At 47.3% G+C, this 23194-nt stretch overlaps 1 protein-coding gene across 5 annotated transcripts in view; it reads left to right on the top strand.

Moving 5' to 3' along the window:
- Positions 1-221: 221 nt before the first annotated feature.
- The window catches only part of Acsl1 (acyl-CoA synthetase long chain family member 1), a 69672-nt gene continuing 46699 nt past the window's right edge, over positions 222-23194 (top strand). For 2 of the 5 annotated variants that reach the window (XM_038326364.2, XM_038326359.2), the window contains exons 1-2: positions 222-372; positions 22479-22705. In XM_038326364.2, coding sequence (XP_038182292.1) covers positions 22511-22705 — 195 coding nt within the window. In that variant the 5' untranslated portion in view covers positions 222-372; positions 22479-22510. Of the gene's footprint in view, positions 373-7987; positions 8198-20520; positions 20672-20750; positions 20773-22478; positions 22706-23194 lie in introns of those variants that run through there. The other 3 variants (XM_038326361.2, XM_038326360.2, XM_038326362.2) reach the window with 3 other exon arrangements.

Below are 23194 nucleotides of genomic sequence, written 5' to 3'. Positions count from 1 at the left end.
GCAAGCCAGGCAGGGCGGAGCTTAGGAGGCGGGAATGGCGCTGGTTGGGCGGGGCCTGAGAGGAGCGGCGGGCCTGAGGGGGCAGGACAGGCTAGACCTGCGCGACAAGAGGGGCGGAGCCGGCGGGTGAGGGGGGAGGGAGCGGGCGCGCTAGGAGATGGGGAGGGGCGGGGCCTGAGAACGGGGCGGGGCGGGGTGGCGCGGCGCGGCACGCGCACTACCAGCAGCCCGGCCCTGCTGCTGCAACGCCGGTGGCGCAGGCAAAGGAGCAACTGCAGCCGCGAGTCCTTAAATAGCATCGCGACCCGGCGCGGGGCAGTTGGTGGATTGCTGTGACAGCCGCCCGCAGGGCTGCCGGGGGCAGCGGAGGAGGTGAGTGCGCCAGCTACGAGGAGGGGCCGCGTGTCGGCCAAGGCGACCCTAGCCGGGCCGAGACTGGAGAGCCGCCCCGCGCGGCTCTGCGGGACGTTCCGCTTTTCCGGCCTGGCCTCCGCGGCCTCATTTCCCTCGGCACCGGGAGGCTCCGGGACCGCTCGGGCGGCCGCCGCTTCCGGTGCCCGAGCAGGGTTCCCCGCGGGCCGTGCGCGCGCGGCTGGTGCACCGCGGAGTCGGGGCGCGCCTCGCAGCACCGGTCCCTGACTGGGGTGGCGGAGCCCTGCCCGGCTCAGGTGCAGAGAGGTGGTCCTGCCGGCTGGGAACCCTGGTGTCTCCGCCACCTCATCCCTCGTGCCCCAGAGGCAGGGGTTGTGAGGTGCGCTCGCACCGCGTGTGGAGACGGACTGTCCCGGTGCAGCTCTGTGACGTGCCCCTGCGCTGAGCGTTCGAGGAGGGTCAGAGGCAGCGCCCGGAGCCCGATGTCATAAGTAGAAATTCTCGCGGTGTCTCCAAGAAGAGCGCCCACAGCCACTGCACACAGCAGTGATGGAGTCATTGATTTTAGGCAATCTGGCTTTTAAATTTTTTTCAAATTAGGGAGCAAAAATGGTATTTATCACCTTGAAGCGTAGACAGCGAATGCTGATAGAGGACTTGAAAGAACATGTGGATTAGATCTAGAAACAGAAGCTCCATCTAATCAGTGCGTATGCCAGGGCTTGCAGACCATCTTTCCACTCCACCCAAGCTCATGGTCATGGAGCCTTGTTAAGAATGGCCATTAAGAATATGTCTTGCCGAGACATTTAAGCTTCTTGGAACGTGAGTATTCCCTATAGGACTTGACATTTGCTCATGTTTCTGGTACACGTTTCAATATGTAATCTGTAGTTATCCCAATGAGAATTATTAGCATAACCCAAACAAACAAAACACATCCAAACCCTTCTAGTTGATCTGATTCTCTTCATGTGTCCGTGACCGCGAAGCCCACCTAAACTTAAAAGATTGAACCTGTGGTCTGCAATGGGCAGGCTTGAGAACACAGAAGAGCCAAAAAGAAATCAACGGCTTGGAGCTACACAGTGAGGCATGATAAGGGCAGAAAACAAACAGGGCCAGATCTTAGGAGATGTTCTTGTCGTTTCAGCTGAGAAACCCCTTCTTGGTGTGAGTCTGGTTCGTCTGTGACAGGACTGCCTTGAGGAGTTAAAATCGTGTGACTAGTGAAGGAAAACTCATAGCAGCACACTTGATTGACTCACCTCTTCTTCAACAGCCCAACTTTAAACAAACATACAAACAGAGCTAACCTCCCCACCCACGATTATAAGCGTTTGGACACATTTCCTTCCTGTGTCTGTTATTTACATTTTGTCCGTGTTTTATTGTCGTGACAACCTGACTGAAATCTCTGGGCCTTACAAGTTTTGACATTTAACACATGCCATGTGACCAATGCAGGTAGGGGCAGGACGTCTATTTATACCGTCCAGGTCCTTTTTCAGCTCCCTCTAGGTGTTCTGAGCTAAGGGTGGAATAATCAAGTGCAAACCAGTGTGCCAGAGTGTGGTGAATTAATGTCTTTAGCACACTTTCAGGTTTGATGTGGCTACCTAGTGCAGTGTGGGTCTGTGTTTAGTGTAGGGGGCTGGGGAAGGATCAGGTAGTTTTTTTTTTTTCAATTACATATTTATGTGGAGAGATTTTTGTCTTTCTCCCTGTGGCTTTTTCTTTTTCTTTTTTTTTTTTTTTTTTTTTTGCTAAGCTGTGGGATGACTACAGTAGGTTCTAGCTGTTGATACTCAGTCATTTCAGAGGGTCATGTAGTTTGTAAGATCAATTTCACTTGTTGGGTAAGCTCGCCGTTGCTTCTTTGCATGCACCATCTCTTCTGACTGAATTCTATTTGAGCTACATCTTTAGAAATGTGTGGACAGTCTTGTTTATATGATGCAGGGTAATCAGCCATCGCTCTCTTTAAGGCAGCTCGCAACTGGGGTTTTCCCAAAGCCTCTTTAATTAAGCCTGACTGTTTGGCCCCACTAGATTAAGGTGCCTGAGTTTTCAGTGAAGGTCTTCGGTCCAAACTGGGCAAACACTTTAGGGTCATGGTGTACCTTTGGCATTGTTGCCTGGAGTATGGATCTCCTCAGGGCTTATCTGAAGCCTCTGTGCTTGAGGTTGGGTTTTTCAGCATCCTAGTCCTTCGAGGGGCTTCTGAGAACGTTCAAGAAGCGCAAGCCCTGCGAAATCGAAGCTGGACTTGATGAGCTAGACAGGAGAAGCAGTTTTACCGGTGTTTGTGAGAGTACTCTGAGAGGACAGAATGCTGGGTGTCAACGCCGAAGACATTTTAGTTTGTGTGATCCTAGGGACACAGGTAATATGGACAAGGAACAGAAAAGTATCTCATGAATGAGCTGTGCGAATTCTTCTGCTTTGTCCTGCTGCTTATGATTTCTTAGCTGTCGGAGGCAGTAGGATTCCATCAGTTGTAGCCTTCGTGGGTCTTAGGGTTACAATCGATGGTCCCTTTCTTGTTCCCGACTGCCTGGGAGGGATGTCACTTTCACCTGGAGGTATGTGAGGGCTGGAGTCCCTTAGGCTTGGGGGGGGGGGGACTGCTGGAGAGCAATATATGTCCTATGTCCTGAGTCTGAGATTTCAAAACCAGTGGCTGAGTTCACACAGGAGCCTGAGTTAGTTCTCTTTATGGATTGCTAGTCTTCAAGTAGTAAGTAAAAATGTGAAAGCTGTCTAAATAGCTAAATCAAAGTATAGTTTAACTCTTTCATATTATGAAAGTAATAAAAGTAAACATTGGTTATTAAACAAGGACATATAAAAACTAAAAGCCTTGAAGAAATTACATCTGGGTTCATTTTCTTCCAGTTTTATGAGCAAACTGATTTTGTTTTTTAACTTTAGAACCTGTCCTGGAACTAGCTCTGTAGACCAGGCTGGCCTCGTGCTTAAAGATCTGCCTGCCTCTGCCTCCCCAGTGTTAGGATTCAACGTGTGCGCCACCACTGCCTGGCAGAAAAATAATCTTAAGGCATATGTTGTCATTTGAAGTTGAACATTTTGACAATTTTTTTAAATTAACCTTTATTTTTATTTTATGTGTATGGATAATCTGCCTGCATGCATGTTGTGCAGTGTCTGTGTGGATTTCTAGAAGTTGTAGAAGGCGGCTTTGGATCTCCGGGGACTGGAACTGCAGATGGCTGGGAGCTGCCTTGTAGATGCTGGGAATCAAACCCGGGTCCTCTGGTAGAGCAACCAGTGCTCATAAGTGCCAAGCCATCTTTCCAGCCTGACAAGTCATTTTTAACCCCCTAAATCGGTTACCCAGTGATCTTCCCCTTGGTTGTGTGTTATTTTGAGTAGGACTACTTTTAACTTACTCATTACTCTCTTTTTGTTGATTTCAGAACAGTTTACTAAGCTCTTTTCTCTAGTTTAACATATGCATGTTTAAAATAAGACATTTTCTTTCATTAAAAACTCGCATGGTTTTATAACTGATTTGAAAATTATGAATGAATGGGTTTTAATGGGCTTTCGGGTTCATGTATTTTAGTGGGAACTGTCGAAATAAGGATTTCATGCTTCGAAGAGAGTGCATCAGAAAAGTGTGCTTTGCCTTTCAGACTGTTTCCCCATTTGGGGTGCGACTTCTGATAAACATATTATCTACCCATTCGCAGGGCTATGACTGCTGTAGAAATTGGCACTCTCCACTCGGGATTGTTGTAGGAGACATGTCTGGAGCCACGAGGCCAGAACGCCATTGATTAAACAGAGTTAAGGAAAGCTGCAGCAGAGCTGGACTCTCCCTTTAGGCTCAGCTGTCTGTCAGCGGAGCAGGACCAGTTTAGGGACAGGAGTGGTGACCCAATAGGGTCGGATGTTAATTTGTTGTTTCCCAGCAGCCCTGAGAGGTGCGTCCTAGACTCTGACACTGGCTCTCATCCGTCCTAATGCTGCAACCCTTTAATACAGTTCCTCATATGGTGGTCACCCCCAGTCATAGCAATATTTTTGTTACTATTTCATAACTGTAATTTTGCTGCTGTTATGCATTGTAATGTAAATATCTGATATGCAAGCCCTATGAAGGGTGGTTCTACCTCCCCACCCCCAAAGGGGTCTCGACTCCCGAGGTTGAGAACGTCTACTCTGTGATATTTAGAGATTAAGTTGCCCAAGGCAGGATTTGAGCCTAGGCTGCTGCCTGGCTTTGGGGCCTGTGTTCTGGAATGCTTCCCGCGCTTGTCTCTCTGGAGCTAGGATCCTCAGGCCTGGGAAGTTCTACTCTACTCATCTAGTCGCAAAGCAAGCCAGGTTCTCACTTTCTGTCTCATTTACCCTCAGCTGTGAATGTTCTCCTCATCACACGGGAGTTCCCAGAGGTAACAGCTTGTTTCAGCATAGTGTAGTATGTGACCGAAATCATTTACTGCATAGCTCTGACTTTCTGGAGAACTAAAAAGTAATTAAAAATTTAAAATCCTCTGCCTTTGAACTAGGTCTTGGAAGCCTAGCGCACAGCCAGGGGTGCGTGATCAATGCAGAGTGTTGGAGACCGCAGTTGGAACTGGTCCTTAGCGTAACACAGCTGGTGGAGCCCAGCACTTTAACAAGACATTCACCTCTCTGTAACACATGGGTTTGCTCTCTGCTGTGTATTTGGGGAGCACTTTTACCGGCTTCTTGGCACGGTACTTCGGTAACGTTGAAAACATAATAGACGAGAGAATGGAATCCTCTATCTTTGGAGCTTGCAGGCACTGTGGTATTGCCCGATGATTTTGCGTCTCTCCCGGTTAAAGTACAGAGCTAGAAGCATGGGCTAAATATAACAGGGCTGCTGTTATATTTCTATATATATATCATGGCACCCCAATGTCTATCTCTTGGCACCCCAATGTCCCTTCAGATAATCCCCGGCCTCTGAAATAACCTGGCTTCTCATCTCACTGGTGAGGTAACTGTGGCCACAGCAGTAGGAAGGGAGACTACGACTCAGACAAGGTTTCACAACCTGCTTTCCCCTCTGGCCATCTCGCGCTTGCTCTCTTTGACACACACAGATGGAGTTTGTTCCTGGGCCCTGGGCCTGTTCGAGGAATGTCTGGCCCCTAGTGTTGTCCTTGACTCAATGTTCTGAGAGTCAGGCAGCCAGTGAGTTTCTGCTTATTGTAATCTACTCTCTGCCCAACACTTCCCAGCATGCACCTGTTTCTTCCTTACATTCTTAGTAAGCTCACAGTCCGTTATTCCTTGTGTTGACAGAAAATGCCCTTGTTAAGAAGAAAACTAAGAGGAAACAAATCTGAACACGACAGCACCTGTAATTCCAATGCTTGGGAGGCTGAGGCAGGAGAGTCACTGTGAGTTGGAGGTCAGGCTGGGCTACATAGTGAGTTTCAGGATAGCCTAGACTAGATAATGAGACCTCATCTCAAAAATGAAAAAAAAGAGGTGATGTTGGTTAAAAAAGGTTTTTTCAGAAGCAGATCTCCAGGACAAAACCCATCACGAAGTCTTTATTTAGTTAGCCTCTCAAGGGCTTCTACAGCCTGGCTCCGGTATGCTGTTTCTCTGCCTGTCTCAAAAAGCCCCATGAATTGGGACATTGGGACAAGACACTAGGCGCGTGGGACTGAGGGCTCTGCAACCTAAGACTCCGTCAGTTGTCCGGATAGCTGAGCTGCTAGCCTGTATCCTGGGAGGAGGCCTCGAAAACCCTATATCTCCATGGGCCTTCCTTTATTGTTGATTGTTTTCTCCACCTTTTCCTCAGAGAGCTGTCACTCGGAGGTACCTAGAGTGACTCTGTTTTCAGACTCATTCATTGGAACCTTGAGTTTTCTGACACACAGCAGGGATGCCACAGCAACCAAGGTGGTGGCTAAAATGTTGAAGTATGTCTGTACCAGTTAAAACCGGCTGTAGTCCCAAGTGTCCCAACCCCTAGTTCAGAAACTGGAATCTCTTTCAGTGGCTATTTAATATTTTGTAAGCCTTCTGCCTCTGACTTGCAAGCTTCATGGTATGGGTATGTATCTTTCCTCCTCATCCAAGCATTTCAACCATTCTGTGACCTCTAGTGTTACCTCTAGGTAAGAAGGGGACCTGGTCATTGTCATTTCTATATTTTCAGAAATGTTCCTGGGCTCTGGACTGGCCCGAAGAAGTGAGGTATTGTCCTTGACTTGTGTCCCCAGACCCAATCTGTGGGCACGGTCTGCTTATTCTCCTGTACAATAGCACCCAGCTAGTGGGCACCTGTTCCTTGCTTTGATTCTTAGTGCCACCAATCAAGTCTAGAGTCTGCCACCTCCAGCGCAGACAGTGAAGGCTCTTAGTTAAAACAAAAAACAAACAAAATAAGAGGATGGGGGTGCTGGGAAGAAAGGGATAGCTACTCTCCCTGAAGCCTGGCTCTGACCCAATCCTTCCTGCACAGAAATAGTCACGGCTCCTCACAGTCAGGCCCCAGGTCTCTTTTTAAGCTTGTCTGTTGGGGGCTTCTGTAGTGTGGCTTCAGCTTGCTGTCCCTCAGCATTTCATACTGTGCCTTACCCCAATAGTCCCTTCGTAGTGTCTTGATTGATCAAAACTGGGAGGCATAAGCAATAGTGGAGAGGGTGACTGAATGGCCTTGCCCTGTAGTCAGATTGATGGCTATCTTAAATGTCACCATAGAACCCTTATCCAGTAGCTGATGGAAGCAGAGGCAGAGATCCACAGCGGAGCACTGGACTGAGCTCCGAAGTCCATTCAGAGAGTGGGAGGAGTGACAGTACGAGCAAAGAGGTCAAGACCATGATGGGGACACCCACAGAAGTAGCTTACTTGAGCTAATAAAAACCTGGAACCAGCATAGGACCAAACTAGGCCCTCTGAATGTGGGTGACAGTTGTATGGCTAGCTCAGACTGAGGGGGCCCTGGCAGTGGCACCAGGATTTATCCCTACTGCTTGTACTGACTTTTTGGAACCCATTCTCTTTGGAGGGGTACCTTGCTCAGCCTAGATATAGTGGGGAGGGCCTTGGTCCTCCCTCAAAGCAATGTGCTAGACTTTGTTGTCTCCTCATGGGAAACCTTACCCTCTCTGAGGAGTGGATGGGGGGGTGAGTTGGAGGGAAGGTGGAGAGGACAGAAGGGAGGGAGTGGGAACTGGGGAACTGAGATTGGTATGTAAAATGAGAAAAGATAGGGTTTTTTTAAAAATAACTAATAATAATAATTTTAAAAATGGCCCCTGGCAATAAGACTCATTATCTACTCTGCTAAACTAGATTTTAGCAATTAAGATCAAGGAGTTGAAAATCTGTGGACCAAAACGCATGTTTCCTGGAGGTGAACTTTGGGTTTAAGAACACAGCTCAAGGGTTTCTTTCCTGTAGTTCAGTGGGCATGAGAAACAGGTGGTTCTGGGCTTCTCAGGATGTGAGAGGAGATTAGTGTCGGATTCTAGATAATCTTGCATAACTGTACCAGAGCCGGCACTTACCTGGTATTCCCACTTTAAAGGTGTGCCTTGTTTCCCTGCCAGGAGTGCATCAGTCAAATAGGTCTCTGTTCCTTCTGTGGGGCATTGTGCCTCAGGCAATCTGTGAGGCATCCTAGCATGTGGAGCTGACAGGGACCTCTCAGCTGTCCTCCGGAGAGGACAGATCCAAAATCCAGAGGGTATAACTGAGCAGTGCAGAGCCCTGGGCTAGCCTCAGAAGACAATGCCAGTCTGGTGTTCTTTCATGACATGACCTGGAGATGAATTCAGGGACGACGCAGAGTGTCAGCAAGGTAAGGATCCTTGGCGTTGGAGCTGAGGCTGAAGCTGAAGCTATAGGGTTCCCAACCCAGGACAGATTTCCTCAAACATGGCCAGCCTCTGAGGTTGGCATGACTCTGTGTCCTTAATTCTCCTTGTTCCAGACCAGCCAGCCTAGTCTTGTGGCCTGGTGACAGTCTCCAGCAATACCTCTTTCCATCAGCAGGTGATGGTGGGTGTCTTTATCCTATATATTGTGGTCCCTTTTGCAGGCTTTTAGATGTGGCAGGCATTCAGGGGCTGTGTATTGTTGTCCATGTGAAGGAACCAGTGACAGCTCTGGCAGAAACAGGTGAGCGGCGTCAGGCAGGTGCCAGAGAGGATGGTGTCTGATAAGGGTTGCGTTCACTCTTGGTTGGGCAGCAGCTAGAACAAGTATTAGGATGCAAGATGGAAATATTAAAAATATTATAGATACTTTTTTGTGTTTCTTTAAATCCAGATTTGATTCATGGCTACAGAATATTTTGGAGAATATTTTGAGTATGGTTGATGAATAAGAGCATGTACATATTGCAGGTGTGTCTATCCGTCACTTAATGGGATGTCAGAAGAATAGAAAACCAGAAAGTTGTCTCCTCTGCTGCCAGCTTGGCAGTTGAGCTCCAAGGGCCACCTTTTAAATGGTGACTCAGTTCGGCCGAGGGGGAAATACACTGAAGCTTCTCTCTGGAACTAGGTTCTGAGCCGTATCAGCATGCGCGTCTGACTTCAGGGGAGTTAGGACAAGCCAGAGTGCTTGGATTTTGTCCTGTAGACATGGTGGTGTGGAAGCCTCCATGAGACAGATCCTTTATTTTCTCTGTGGTTTACAGCCACGTCTCCCAAGGCTTGGGCTGCCTTGGTATATAGTGGGGGTGGGGGTGGGAGTCAATGCATATTTGCCAGTGGAGTCCACGGACCTTTTCCTTGTGTGGACATTAATACTGTGCTGGATCGGCTGCCTCAGGTCAACATTGAACTTGGCTCCCTCTGTTTCGATCTTTGGGCTGTTGGCAGGATGCATTACCTGTGCCAGCTCGGCTTACAGCCACCCCACACATAGTTTCTGTACCTATTGAGTCAGAGGACTGTTAGCACCTCAGAGTGTCTCCTGAACAACAGGATGTGTGGAACTTGCTTTAAAATATATATATGTATATTTTTAAAAAGAGCATAATAAAACAGTATTAGCAAAATGTTAGCTACGATTGAAGCTGACTGGAGGATATAGGGACCTGGTAATTTTATTGTACTGTGTGGACTTTTGAATAGATCGGGAACTTTTGTAGCATGAATTTAAACTGGGAATGTACAGATCCCAAACTAATACGCCAAGCAGGTAACATCCAAACTTAGCATTTAGTTTTTCTTTTTCCTGACTTTTAAATAGTAGGCCACTGTTCTGTAATCTTCCGTAACTTAGAGCTGTTCTGTGTTTAGCTTCCCTAAGCCAGTCACCTCTTATGGTTACCTGAACTCTGTAATTTTAGCTAGTGTCCCATGGTGTCACAGATCCCTCTCATGCCTCCCCATACAATGAACAAAGCCCTGCTTAATCTGTTCTCTGTTTCACCTGTTGCTTTTTCCAGCACCTCTCAGTGCCTTCCACAAAGACATAGAGGCCCATGTTCTTTAAAGGTTCCATTCCATTCCCAGCTTTAAAATATTTTAAAGATTCTGTTTGTTTCTGCTTTGTAAGTTACCCGTTGAGGTCTGTTAATCTTCAAGGGTGACTTCCCTGACCTTGTGAGTGGCTGTTCTTCCCCCGGTGGGAGTCCGTATTTGTATTCAGTTGGCAACTCACACTGTGTTGGGCTAAGCCATTTCTCTAGCTGACCGTTCCTCTGAAGCCGTGTTCTATTTTAAGAGGTGTGAGTAACCCTACCCAACGTGTGCCCTCTTGAGCCTTCTTATCCAGGTCACTGCTATTTGATAGCTGTGACCTCTGAGTTGCTGGGCCTTGTGGGCTCCTTGAGGACAAGGGCTGAGTCTATTCTCTCTCCCATCCTGACCTAGGCCCCCTGCAAGGACATGGCTGTCTCTGTAAACTAAGCACTCCGGGGTGAAGATGAGCCTCCAGTAGCTATTCCATAACCGGCTGACAGGAATAGTGTCCTAGGAGAGAAATCCAGTCTCCTGGTCGCTGAGGCTGCCAGTTCCTAGCCTGCCCCTAACTGCCTCTTGCAAGGCTCCTGCTCCCTCCTTGCTCCCCATATGGTCTGGTTTTCATGGCAGCCTCCCTCCCCCTACCTGTCTTTGACTGTTTAGATATGGCTCAATTCCACCTTGGCCTCTGCACAGCCCTCTGGTGGCCTCCAGCCTATACACAGAGTGTTTGCTCCCCTCCAGATGCTTGCAGCCAAAAGGCCTTACCATTTTCTTCCTTCCCACCCTGAGGTTATCTGCAGTGATCTGGTGTATGGTTAGCTCCTGCAGGTGCCTTTGCCTTCACTGTTCTCCTGAACTTGTGGAAGGTGGAGGAAACATTGCTAGGGCTTGATCCTCCTGGCAGTGACCTTCTGTTTGCAAAGGGCTAATGAAAAAGTTTTATTTCCCTCCAATGTGCAGGGTGTTGTTTGGTTTGCAGTGAGGCCCTCTCCGAAAGGACACTTGTGTGGAAGTTGCTCGGAGGGCTGGCGAGGGCCTGCACCAAGGCCCAGCTCAGGACAGACAGGGAAGGCTTAGCTGTGTTTTCTGGAAGAGCTTTATAGCCCATCTGTCACTCCTTAATAGGGCGGGTTACCACTCTAAAGCCTTGTGTAGCAGCTGGAAAATACATAAATACAAAAGAACATTAACCAACCTGAGCCTGGCCATATCTTATTTATCCTGAGAATTGATTGAACATACAGTTACTGGTTGATATGGCAAATTTTGTGTTATGCATTTATAATTAAAAAGCTGGGGGGGGGGAGTCAAATGTAAGCATAATAAAATAATAATGTTTAAGCACTATGTTCTACTATATATTACTTAATATTTAAGAATAATACTTAAGGGGGTTGGAGAGATGGCTCAGAGGTTAAGAGCACTGGCTGCTCTTCCAAAGGTCCTGAGTTCAATTCCCAGCAACCACATGGTGGCTCACAACCATCTGTAATGAGATCTGATGCCCTCTTCTGGCCTGCAGGCATACATGCAAACAGAACTCTGTATACAGAATAAACAAATAAATCTTTAAAATAATAATAATACTTAAACACTAAGTTCTATGGCCTACTACCATAGAACTTCTAGATTTTTATGATTTATTTTTCTTCATAGGTTGTGGGGGGGTGTCTGTGTATCTCTGTGTGTCTGTGTATATGTAGGTTATTGCTTATGTCCACAGAGGGCAGAGGTGGTCTGTGTCTCTGTAGGAACAGAGATATGTGAGTATGTGCAGGTGACTGCCAGTGTCCCCAGAGGCTCAGAGGGATATGTGTGTATGTGTATGTGTGTGCATGTGCATGCATGTGTGTGTTTGTGTGTGATTATGTACAGGTGACTACCAATGTCCACAGAGTCCAGAGCTGTGTGTGTGTGTGTGTGTGTGTGTGTGTGTGTGTGTTTGTGTCTCTGTGTGTTTATGTACAGGTGGCTACTGATTCCTCAGAGGGCAGAGGTGTGGTATGGTGTGTGTGTGTTTGTGTGTGTGGTGTGTCTGTGTGTATGTGTGCATATGTGTGTTTGTGCCTCTGTATGATTATATACAGGTGGTTGCTGATTCCACAGATGGAAGAGGTGTGTGTGTGTGTGTGTGTGTGTGTGTGCATGTGTGTGTGTGCGTGCATGTGTGTGTGTGCGTGCGTGTGTGTGTGTGTGCGTGCATGTGCGCGTGCGTGAGTGTAGATAACTGCTTATGTCCACACAGGGCAGAGACACTGGATCCTCATGATGCTGGAGTTCCAGGTGGTGTTGGGAACAGAACTTGCTATGTTCTTAATCACAGAACCATCTCTCCAGCTCAGAATTGGTGACTTTAAGGTTTTCCTCCAGTACCTGTTACCTGGTTTCAAGGTGTGGGTGGAAACCTGTTGATTTGATCTTGGTGACAGGAAGACTCCACCATCTTTTCGTCTTGCAGGGGCCCCCATGGCCTTCTTGACACAAAAAGAAGCAATTTTCTGCTGCTCCCATCCCTCCCTTTGTGCCTTTTATAAGGCTCGCACTGGCAGAGGCCCTGCTCCTGACTGCGCAGCTCGTCTGGGCATAGCCAGTACCTGGAATGGGATGTTTTTGCATTTGAGTACAGGATTCTTGCCACGTTTCTGTGCTGTGTAATTTCCTAGTCACTACTGGACAATATGGGCTCTGAGCAGAATACCTGAAGGGACCTCGAGGATTGGCTAGGTCTCCTTCTGAAACACAGGGACCTTCCCTCCTCTCTTCAGGCTCTCAGTGAAGATGCTTCTTACCTACCAGGGATCCAGCCCTGGCTGTGGTAAGAGGCAGGGAGTCCCTTCACTGGTAGGTTCTTCTCCCTTCTCAGGGTGGAGTTCCTCACCCCTGATTTCCTTTGTAAGGTAGAGGGTCTATCCTTGTGGGTTATTTTCGCAGCCAGGGGAGTTTTATTTTCTCCTCTACCTGCTACAGTAGCAGGCTGTACTTATGTTGCCCAACATGGTGAGACCATGATGTCATCCTCCTCAACCTCCAGTGTCGTAGACGTAGCGAGGACTCATCCTTGGGTCAGGTGTCATCTGGTGTAACATGCCCTGTCAGATGCAGCTGATGACAGGAAGTTTAATCTTCAGAAGCCTCTTCTGTCTGCTTCCTTAGGAAGCATTAGGTGTCTACCCATTTTATCCACTGAAGCTGACTGAGGCAGCTCCTTCTGTCCAAGTCCGTTTTCTTCCCTAGCCTTCGTGGGTAAGCATCCCTACTTTGTTACGATGTCTGTGCAAAAACAGGACAGTGTTAAGTCAATTAATATTCTACTATCTTATTAGCTTATGTTAATTATATGTAATGGGTTTATTATGATATTGTTATACATGTATGTAATATGTTGTAATTGTAGCCACCCCTCCTATCCTCTTTTGTCTCCTTCCCACTCCCTTTAATCCTCTTCCTCTTCCCAACTAGCTCCTCTCCTATTTTGCTGTGTTTTCCTGACCCAGTGAGTTCCATTAGTATCGTTTACAGGAATGTGGTTTGTTTACAAGAGCCTGAGCACCTCACCGGAGGCAATACCACTGATGAAAATGCCCCCTGTCAGACATTATTCATCTATATATTAAATAAATATGAGTACAAATGGAATAATCTTGCTTCCCTTAGGGATCTTCTTAAATCCATCTGACTCAGGTTTAACCTGCTGTCCTACATAAAGGCCTTCACCTAGGCATCTTCCTTAGGAGTCCCCAGACAGACAGATCTTTTTTGTGTCTGTGTGGGCAGGGAGGGGGCTGAGAGCTAGATGTTGTGTTGGCTCTGTGACTGACATGTGCTCCGGGGAATGCTGGACAGGTCCTCTAGCCAGAGGGCCGCCCACCCAGTCCTCTCAGTGTCTGGAGGATATTCTCCTCACCACCGGCCTGTGCTGCTCAAGCTCCAGGGTGGGAAGCCCAGTGTTTCTCTGGTTTGCAGGATGCTGTTTTGTCATAGAAAACTCTCCTGGTGCGGCACCCTGGGAGCCTCCCTTCTTCCTTGCTTATAGAATCTGTGCTGCTGTCGGCAGCCTTGCCCATCTTAAGCCGATGAGGAGTCCCCTCCCTATATGCCCTAGGACTGTTCTGTTGGTGCTGACTAACTTCTCAGGAAACGAAATGGTTGGAGAACTAGAAAACAGCGTGGGGGTGGTCAGGAGGACACATTTATGCAGACTACAGCTGCTCCGGTTACCCTGGCCCACGGAGCTTACTCTCTGCCATAGGGACATGAGACTCTGCAGATGGGAGGAAGAGGAGGCCTGCTGAAGTTTGGGAACACCCTGGACAGCTCTTTCCTGTTCGGAGTCACTGTTGTATAAAGTATCTCTTCCAGGGGATGGCAGTGAGTCCATAATAAGCATCTCAGAGGGTCACTTACTCCGCGGGAAATACTCAGTAAATATGTCCTGTTTTAGTCTGGGCCCTGTGTGAAGCGCCAAGGTAGGAACAGAAGAAACTACAGCAAGTGCCACCGACCAGGAGTGTTGAGCAGGAAGTACCAAGTACCTCACAAAGGCCACAGAAGAAGTATCCCGGAGTTCACCTGGAGGATGAGCTGCTTATCAGCGAGGCCATGCTGTAAGAATTTGTTAGAGAAAGTGCCCTCTGGCCTGTTCGGGTAGGATTTGGACATCAGAAAACAGGCCTCCCTCGGGAAGGGAGCCAGTGTGGAAGGGAGGTGCAGAGCAGGCCCAGGCTGGAGGGGAGATTTTCTTTAGGAAAGGCTGGGAGGGTGGGCAAAAAGGGCAGGGACATGTGCTCAGAGGAGAAACTGAGGCAGCAGTACACTGTGGCACCTGCTCCTGTGTTGGTGCTGGGCTAGAGGGAAGGGCGGCCACTCCCAAACCTTTGATCCCGTCCGTCTGTCTGTGGAGGAAGGCTTCGGGGACCACCTCCCAGTCTCAGACTCTGCGGTTGTCGCTGGTTCACCTTTCATCCTCCCAGGCCCCAGAACTCAGCTCTCCAATGCCTTATCCTTTATCGCCAGTTATTTACCAAATCTCTGTTTTTTTATAAATCATTTAGAGTTTACCTTTGGTCAGAGTTAGCCTTTGAGCTGTTTAGAAGTGAGCAATTGCCCAGTGGCACTGAGTGAGTTGTGCAAGCGTCACCACTGTCAGCCCCACACTTTCCGTCGCCCCAGACAAAACCCCTGCAGCTGTGGCCATCTCCCTCCCCTGCCTGCCCCCAGCCACCACCACCACCACCCCCTCCGTGACCTCTGTTCTACTTTCTGTCTGCAATTCACCGATCCCGCATACCTCACATAGATCAGATCACGTTCGTCCTTCCCTTTGGCCTGTTTCACTTAGCCGGGTGTTTGCTACACTCGTTCATATCCCCTCTGTTGTGGTGTTTTCCCGATTTTCTTTACAAGGCTGAATGCTCATCTGTTGTATAGATACCTATGTACACCACAGCCTGATTATTCCTTCATCTGAGATTGGCATTTGGGTTCAGACACTGGCTTTTAAAGTGTTGTGTATGGAGGCCTTTTGTCATTAGCATTATGGCCTCCCTCCCCTGCCTGGCTTCTAGTGCCTTTGCCTGGGTCACAGCTCTGACCTTTCAGAAGTCCAGGACCTTTGACTTCAGCCTGGGTTTTGACTACGCATCTTCTCCTGAGTGGAGCAGGAGCAGGGGATGTCCTGTCCTTTGGATTTTTGGCAATAACCACCTCATGCAGTAAAGAAAGGCCATGATGAAGATCACATTTAGCCCTGTGTGTAACTGCATAGTCTGGGGCTCGATACACTCACTGTAAGTGCTCAGCGGGCACTTGACTCTTAGAGAGGTGGAGCTCAGGCATGGAGAGATGGCTCAGTGGTTCAGAGCACACACTGACTGCTCTTCCAGAGGCCCCCAGGTTAGTTCCCAGCTTCCACATGATGGCTCCAAGGGATGCACATAGCACACATACCTACATGCAGACAGGCAGGCAGAGCACTCATATACATAAAATAAAAATAATAAATCTTTAAAAATCATGACTCAACTGATGTCCCCAAATACCTTCCTTCCCCTCTCCTATCCACTGTAACTCTGTCCGTTTGTTCCAGATTCATCTGTCAGTAGTGTTAGACCTCAGTAGGGAGTTGCTTCTCATTGTCTTGTCTCTGTCCCCCCCACCCTTTTGAGGGCCATGCAGCTCTCCTTCAGGCCCACTGTCTCTTGTGCAGCCGCCTTGTTTGACCCTCTTGTGTTTGTGTTCCAAGTCTCAAGAGCAGGTCTGAGTTTTTCTCAGTTTGTCTAATGATTTCTCTAAGTAAGAAGTGATTCTATACTTGATTCCAAGGGCAGGGTTCCCTCTAGTCCCTTCCTCAGTCTTCATGTGAGAAGCCCATCTGTGTTCTCGTGTGAGGTGAACAACCAGCCATTTGAGCACTGTCAGGTAGAGCAAACACCTGCTCCTGATGCCGGTCTTGAGATCTTGTCAAATAACGGATGGGCTATTTGTAATGCATAGAAAAATAACACAAGCTAGCTAATTCCTTTTTGGTGTTTGACCTTCCAAAGAGAAATGTTAACTATTGTTGTAAGAGGCTTTGAACATCACTTTAAAACGCAATCAAGGTTATAAATATGGATCCATAATCAAATGTATTCCTGTAACCTGGGGGGAGGGATTGTGTTTAGTGATAAATGCATACATGATTTCAAAATCATTCAATTAAAGTAAGTTAAATTCAAGAGAAGAATATGAAGATACTTCACAGAAAACTGTGGAACCCAAAAAGGTGATCTGAAAAGATGCCTCAGAGCTGGGCATGATGGTATAGTTCTGAAGTTCCAGAACTCTGCTAGGGAGGCTGATACAGGAGGATTGAGGCCAGCCTGGCTATATAGCAAGATCCTCTATGATAGATAGATAGATAGATAGATAGATAGATAGATAGATAGATAGATAGACAGACAAGCAAGCCTAAGTAGTATTTCCAAAGTAATTTAGTTTGTCACTTGGCTTATTTATATATGTGAGTTTAATGAATATGGAGATTATTATGAGCAGATGTTTGATTAGTCCCATCCGCATCTCTAAAATTTTATCTTTTCAAGTTAACGTACTATATTTGGGAGATTTTATTGGGGGTATTGCATATGTGATTGTATGGCCTTTACTCATACTGGATAAAATAAGTACCTCATTGTATTTGCTTTTAAATGTTTTGTGTGTTCAGTTCTTCCTCTAAGAACTTTGGGTGGGATGGGCAAGAAGCCTGAGCATAGAAATACTCAACTTGACTCCAGTATTTCATAAATCAAGTTTTAAAAAGCAAGACATCTCTGTTTTGTTTCTCCTTTTAAACCCTTCCTGGAAATTAACTTGATAATCCACGGGATCAGTCGTTTAAATGAAAATAAAAACCCCATTGGTCTAAGTTGCATTATACTTGGTTGAGAGGAAAAGCCCTAACGTGGTGTGTGACAATGATGGATGTTCTGTGGATCCCCTGTTATCTTTGTGCAGAGGATCCCAGGGTCACCCAAGTAGTTCTCTGGGTTAATGAAATGGGCCAAAAGAACTGAGCATGTCGGAGATTCCTATGGTATGGCATTTGGCCAGCAGCCCCTGCCGCCTCTTTACTGGGGACTCTTCTTGTCTCTCAGGGCAATGGTTCCTAGGCTATGGCTTAAACAAATCTAGCTTTAGGTGGTGTGCCAGGCCGGGTTAAGGAGCACGACTCCAGTGACTCTGGAGTGGCAGACTGAAAGAGCAGCAAATGGCCTCCCTGCCACTTTCTTGTTCCTCCTGGGGCCTGGGCTCTGCCCAGCTAGTACAGGACAAAGGGAGCACTTTCAGCCCTGTAAATAGCTTCTTGTGTCAGGGGAAGGAGGTGGGGCAGGGAATGGCAGCATCGTGCCAGCTTGGCTTGCTGCATTAAGGAAAGATGTCAGGACTTTTCAGTTCGCTGCTGCTGTCAGGCAAGTGTGCAATTTGTGTGGGTTTGTTTGAGGTCTGCATTCCTAGTAGAGCATTCCATCAAACTGCTGTTACTCGTATTGGCGGAAGCTCGAGGAACGTCGGAAGGAGAGAAACACAAGGCTTTAGATCACTTGGAGAGAATAAAATGCTACTGTAAGTAAAAGAATTTTACTTTGCAGAATTACAGGAGCTTGCGCACGTGTGTGTGTGTGTGTGTGTGTGTGTGTGTGTGTGTGTGTGTGTGTGTATTCACCCTCGGTGTCCCTAAAGGGAATGATGCCCTTGTGGGTCACCTCTGGCTCTGAACTACTTTTTTTTTTTTTATAATGCAAACACAAGAGTCACCTTTGTGTACAGTGGGCACGGAACCCACATGCAGAGGCCAGGGAGACAGGATCAGTGGTAGGTAGCATTTATGTAAGACACAGGGAGTTCACATGGACTTCAGATTTGGGGTTCTCCTAACACCAAGCTAGAAGGACCCTTCTGTCCTGTTCTCATAGTTCCTAACTTAGAGCAGCTGAAGGGGCCTGGAAGTCTGTGTGCAGCTAACCATGTATGTGTTCTCAGAGAGCAGGTCGGGGCAGCCAAGAGGAAGAGCCATTCATATGACTTGGGTTTAGAGTCAGGTTAGTGTCTCGTTCTGACAGACACCCCAGAAAAGCCTTTTTCTATTTCTGGCTCTGGTTTTCCTCAGGGACATTTTACTATTGTGATGTTCTGGTGAGATGCAGAGGATAACAAAGTCCCTGCAGCTCTAAGTACAGCTAAATGGTGATTCTGTTCACAGCTTGGGCAGAGGGTGCCGGCGTCTCTGGGTTTCGACAGTTGTGCTACCCAGTTTTCATCGTTCCCCTGTGTTGCCTTCTCTGCCCACATGTACCTAGGCATCCTCCATTCTTGTCATTTGCTGAGTTTGTCAGCCTCTCCTCGACTAGTAGTGTCCTGTCACTGCTGCTTGACCCCAGCGCTGGCGGCCTTTCAGACAAGCCAGCTGAACAAACCCTTTTTGGAATATCTCGGTTTGTCATCTACTGTATTTCTGTATGCTACATGTATGTGGGGTCCACAGGCCAGAACCAGGTGAAGTCCCCTGGGCCTGGAGATAGAGGTGGTAGTGAGCTGCCCAGTGTGGGTTCTGGGGACTGAACTTAGGTCCTCTAGGAGAGCAGTGAGTGCTCTTAACTACTGAGCCATCAGCAGCAGCGCACATGCTTTCTGTAAGCAGGGAAGGAGAGGTACACATGAGCGTCTGCAGCCGAAGGAGCAGCTGGCCGTCAGCAAGTCTGTGTGTTCTACAACTGAGACATGTGTCTTCCTAAGACTTTAAGCCAACTGAATCATGTTATTAGCAGATAGCCGTGTGATGTATGCGCCCGAGCTAAAGGCTCTGCTAGATGCTGATATGGAAATTTGCTTTTGAAAACAAATCCTAGAGAATTCCCAACAAAATGCCATTGACTTAAGAACACAATGTGTCTTTTAGTTCTAACCATTTACTAGGAAGTGTTCAAAACCTATCGAGGACTGAATCTTAAATATGGTATCTATCGTCATAGAATGGCCATTTACAATGTCTCATTTCGTTTGACTGTAAGCCCACCTCCACGTTTAAAATGTCTGACTACCTTTTCCTTAACAGCATTGAACTAAAGGAGAAAGGTTTATAATGCTACCGGTGAATTTGGGTGGATTTAAATGCTTAGCATTACAGATCAGCACCGAATACCATGTTCTTGCATACATGCTATTAATATATGAGTCTCAGAAGATTTTTAAAACATTTTTCTTCCCAGCCTTATTAAACTTTCTTTGCACGATGCACTCTATATCTTGGCTGCCACTGTTTAAAATAGATGAGTTAGTCCCCTGTGTGTGACTCTGTTTGTTTAGAGATGCATCGGTAGTCTCACTCAAGGATGTAATTCTGCTATATTCAACTCCTATAAATCCACACAATCTAGATGTTATGAAAATTACTCCCCAGACATCGAGGAGAGAAGAGGGCAAGGGGTGGATAATGCCTCTTCGGACTCCGAATGGTGAAGGGCAATGAAGACAAGTGGAATAGAATGATTGGAGGCGAGGCAGATTTGCATGTTAGATCAGAAAGATGGTATGTATGCCAAGCTATAATACTGTGTGTGCAGTCTCAGTGACCGGTGCCAATAGGACCTGGGCCTGATTGAATCCGCTTATCCTGAAGCCTCAGCGTAGGCACTATTTCTCAGAAGGGCCCTTCTCGATGCCCAGTGGACTTTGCTCATTTCATTCTGTTCCACATTAGATGGTTAACCCATTGAAAGGCTGACTTGGTCCTTTGTACTATCTTCCCAGGTCCTAGCACAGTGGAACCGCCTGGGCACTCAGATATGCAGGACAGGACAAGCTCAGCTCCTGTGTATACGTTGAGAACAAATATTCCCCGAGTGTATTTTGGTATATTTCTCTCTGAGCTGTCTCATGGTGGTTAGACACACCACCCTGTATCTTATCCTTCATTTCAGTCGTTGAAAAAAAAAGTATCCATTGTCTTTTTTTATTGGGAAGCTGAGCAAAATGAAAACAGTGTCTGTTTGAAGAACTGCCCCTGGCAGCAACGCTCACTGATGCTGGTCCCTGCCCATGGGTGGAGCAGTGGGGTGACTTACTCCTAGCTCCTCATTGGCCCATCCTCCACCCTCTGTTCCCCGAGAAGTCAAGTATGGATTGTGTCTGCTAGTTACCTTTAGCCCAGTGGGCAGCAGGGCTGGACTTGGCGTGTGACTAATGCCCTGAAAGACCTTGGCAGGCCTGGTAAGCAGCCGCCGAGCTGCCCTGGCCCCCACCCCACCCCCATCCCCACTGCCCTTTTCTGATTCCGCTGTGGTGTGTCACCTAGCAGTCAGCTGTCCATGGCACAGATGGTGAGTAGGCACGGCTGCTTTCCTTCCAGAATGAAAACCTGAAGACTCTTGCCTATCTGTTCTTTCTCTGCTATCATGTTAACCTTGAGATCTGTGTGTAGGTGCGTGTGCGCGCGCGCGTCTGTGTGTGTGTGTGTGTGTGTGTGTGTGTGTGTGTGCGTGCCCCGAGCTGTGATAGCACAAGCCTGAACAAGCTGAGCAAACGTATTATTATGCTGGGTCCTGTCATATCCTTGGTTCAGAAAAGCAGCTCTGATACTCTGTTGCTCTGTAGGGGAAAATAGTTATGATAGTGTAGATTTGATTTCAAAAGGTGATCTCTAGATTTCAAAAAAATGTTTTCAGTCTTGTGCCCTAGCTTTCAAAGGAATGCATGCTGTTTGACTTTGGTGGCAGAGTGAACACTTGTTGCATTGCTGTGGAGGTTAGTGCAGTCTCCCGGCTCCTTTCCTATTTCTTCCTTTGCCCTGTGCCAGCCTTGGGGGCAATCATTCATTTATAAGCTTTTAAATTAGAGCTGTTCCTGCTCTCTAGTGCACACTTAATTATTTTAGACTCATCTCTATATAAATTGCTTATAATCTGCAATTCGGGGCTTTGGTATATATTGATGTTCTGTGTATCTTGGCTTCTTATTCTGGCTCTGTGAAATGTAGGTAAGCATTTTTATTACCACAGTAGCAGTGTATTCTGAGCTCAGAGAGCTTTGGTAGAGAAAAGGATAGCATCTAACATTTCTTGAGCAGTTTCTTGCGTGTGGCACCATCCTTGGCTGCTGGGAATCCTGTAGTAGGACTGGAAGCTCACTGGAAGGGGTGCTGTTTTCATCTCCATCTACAGAGATGCACACCAGGGTTCAGCAAGGCAAAAGAAGCTATTCACACAGCCAGGAACGCACCAAGGCAGGCCTTGGTTCCAGAGTGTAGTCCTCAGTGCCTTTTTCCTTTCTCTCAAATACAATTCCATAACTCCTCTCCAGACTTCTGGTGTTTGCTTTAAAGTTTATGTGTACTGATTAATTTATTCATCTTGGGTATAATATCTTGGGGACCGTAAAAGAAAGTGATCTAACTAGAACAGCCAATTATGGATCTCCTGACATTTATGACTACTTCTGCAGGGAAGCTGAGAGGCATGTTGAAATTTAGGCTGGTCTGTTTTACCAGTTGGGAAACTTGTTTTGGAATCTCTTGGCAGAAGCAGCACCTCCTGACCCTTAGGTGGTTTAGGCTTCTTCACACCTCTTCTCTCATATTATCCCTGTTAGCGTTGACCATGAGGGTATTATTGATTAGGTGGAAGGGAACAAAAGATGTCATTTCCTTCTTTTTTGAGTCACTTGAGCATTTTATGGCAAGAATTCTTTGAGCTTTTTTGTGTTTTTTTTTTTTTGTTGTTGTTGTTCTTGTTGTTGTTGTTTGAGACAAGGTTTCTGTGTAGCTTTGGAGCCTGTCCTGGAACTAGCTCTTGTTTGTAGCCCAGGCTGGCCTTGAACTCACAGCTATCTGCCTGCCTCTGCCTCCCAAATGCTGGGATTAAAGGTGTGTGCCACCACTGCCTGGAGTTCTTTGAGCATTTTTAATGGAGTTATTGAAAACTTTTCTTACATACAATATAATGGAGAAATGGAACAAAAATAAATGGCTAAAGTGTTACCAGGAAAATGAAATTTGACCGTGGGACCATTAGACTGTGGATGTAATGCCTTGATTGAGCGGCAAGCCGTGCCAGTAATGATTGGCCTGTGGGCATTCTGGAGAAGTGTTCTGCCCCCTGGAGTGAACCTGGCACCTTTCTCTCCTAACAGAATTCTGCCTAAGGAATCACCAGCACAGAACCATGGAAGTCCATGAATTGTTCCGGTATTTTCGGATGCCAGAGCTGATTGACATCCGGCAGTATGTGCGTACGCTTCCAACCAACACACTCATGGGCTTTGGAGCTTTCGCTGCGCTCACCACTTTCTGGTACGCCACGAGACCTAAGGCTCTGAAGCCACCCTGTGACCTCTCCATGCAATCTGTGGAAGTAGCGGTAAGTGCGGGGTGAGCCCAGCCTGCCTTGTGGGCTTTCGCTTCATGTTCTCTGATGAGTTTAACCTCATTGATGTGTCTTTGAGGACAGTTTCTAAAGAGAAGTTGTTGGTAGCTAACACATGCAGAAGCCAAGTAAATTACAGGGCAGGGCACGGGAACAGGTAACGTACAGTAGGTTAGTTGTCTCTCCAGCGTTACACGCAAGATAGTTCCAGAAATCACACTGAGCTTCCCCGTGCAGGTTCCGTGTCAGAATAGAAAAGTCTACCAGGAGAAAAAGAGAACGCGGAACCTGGTTCAGCAGGGAAGAGTCACCAGATGGTCCCGAGAGTTTTATTTGGGGCACATCTGATCTGTAGAACTCATTCTCACCCCGTTGAAAGGGACTCCGTGGTTTCATGCAGGGTAAGGCTAAATTGGCACTTAACAGCAGAAGAGCAGCTGTTGTTGAGCACAGGCACGAGGAACCAGCCCTCAGGAGGCATCC

The sequence above is a fragment of the Arvicola amphibius genome, chromosome 4 (genome assembly GCF_903992535.2).
Source record: "Arvicola amphibius chromosome 4, mArvAmp1.2, whole genome shotgun sequence".
NCBI lineage: Eukaryota > Metazoa > Chordata > Mammalia > Rodentia > Cricetidae > Arvicola > Arvicola amphibius.
The sequence above is the reverse complement of the archived record's forward strand: the minus strand, read 5'-3'. Positions and strand labels throughout refer to the sequence as shown.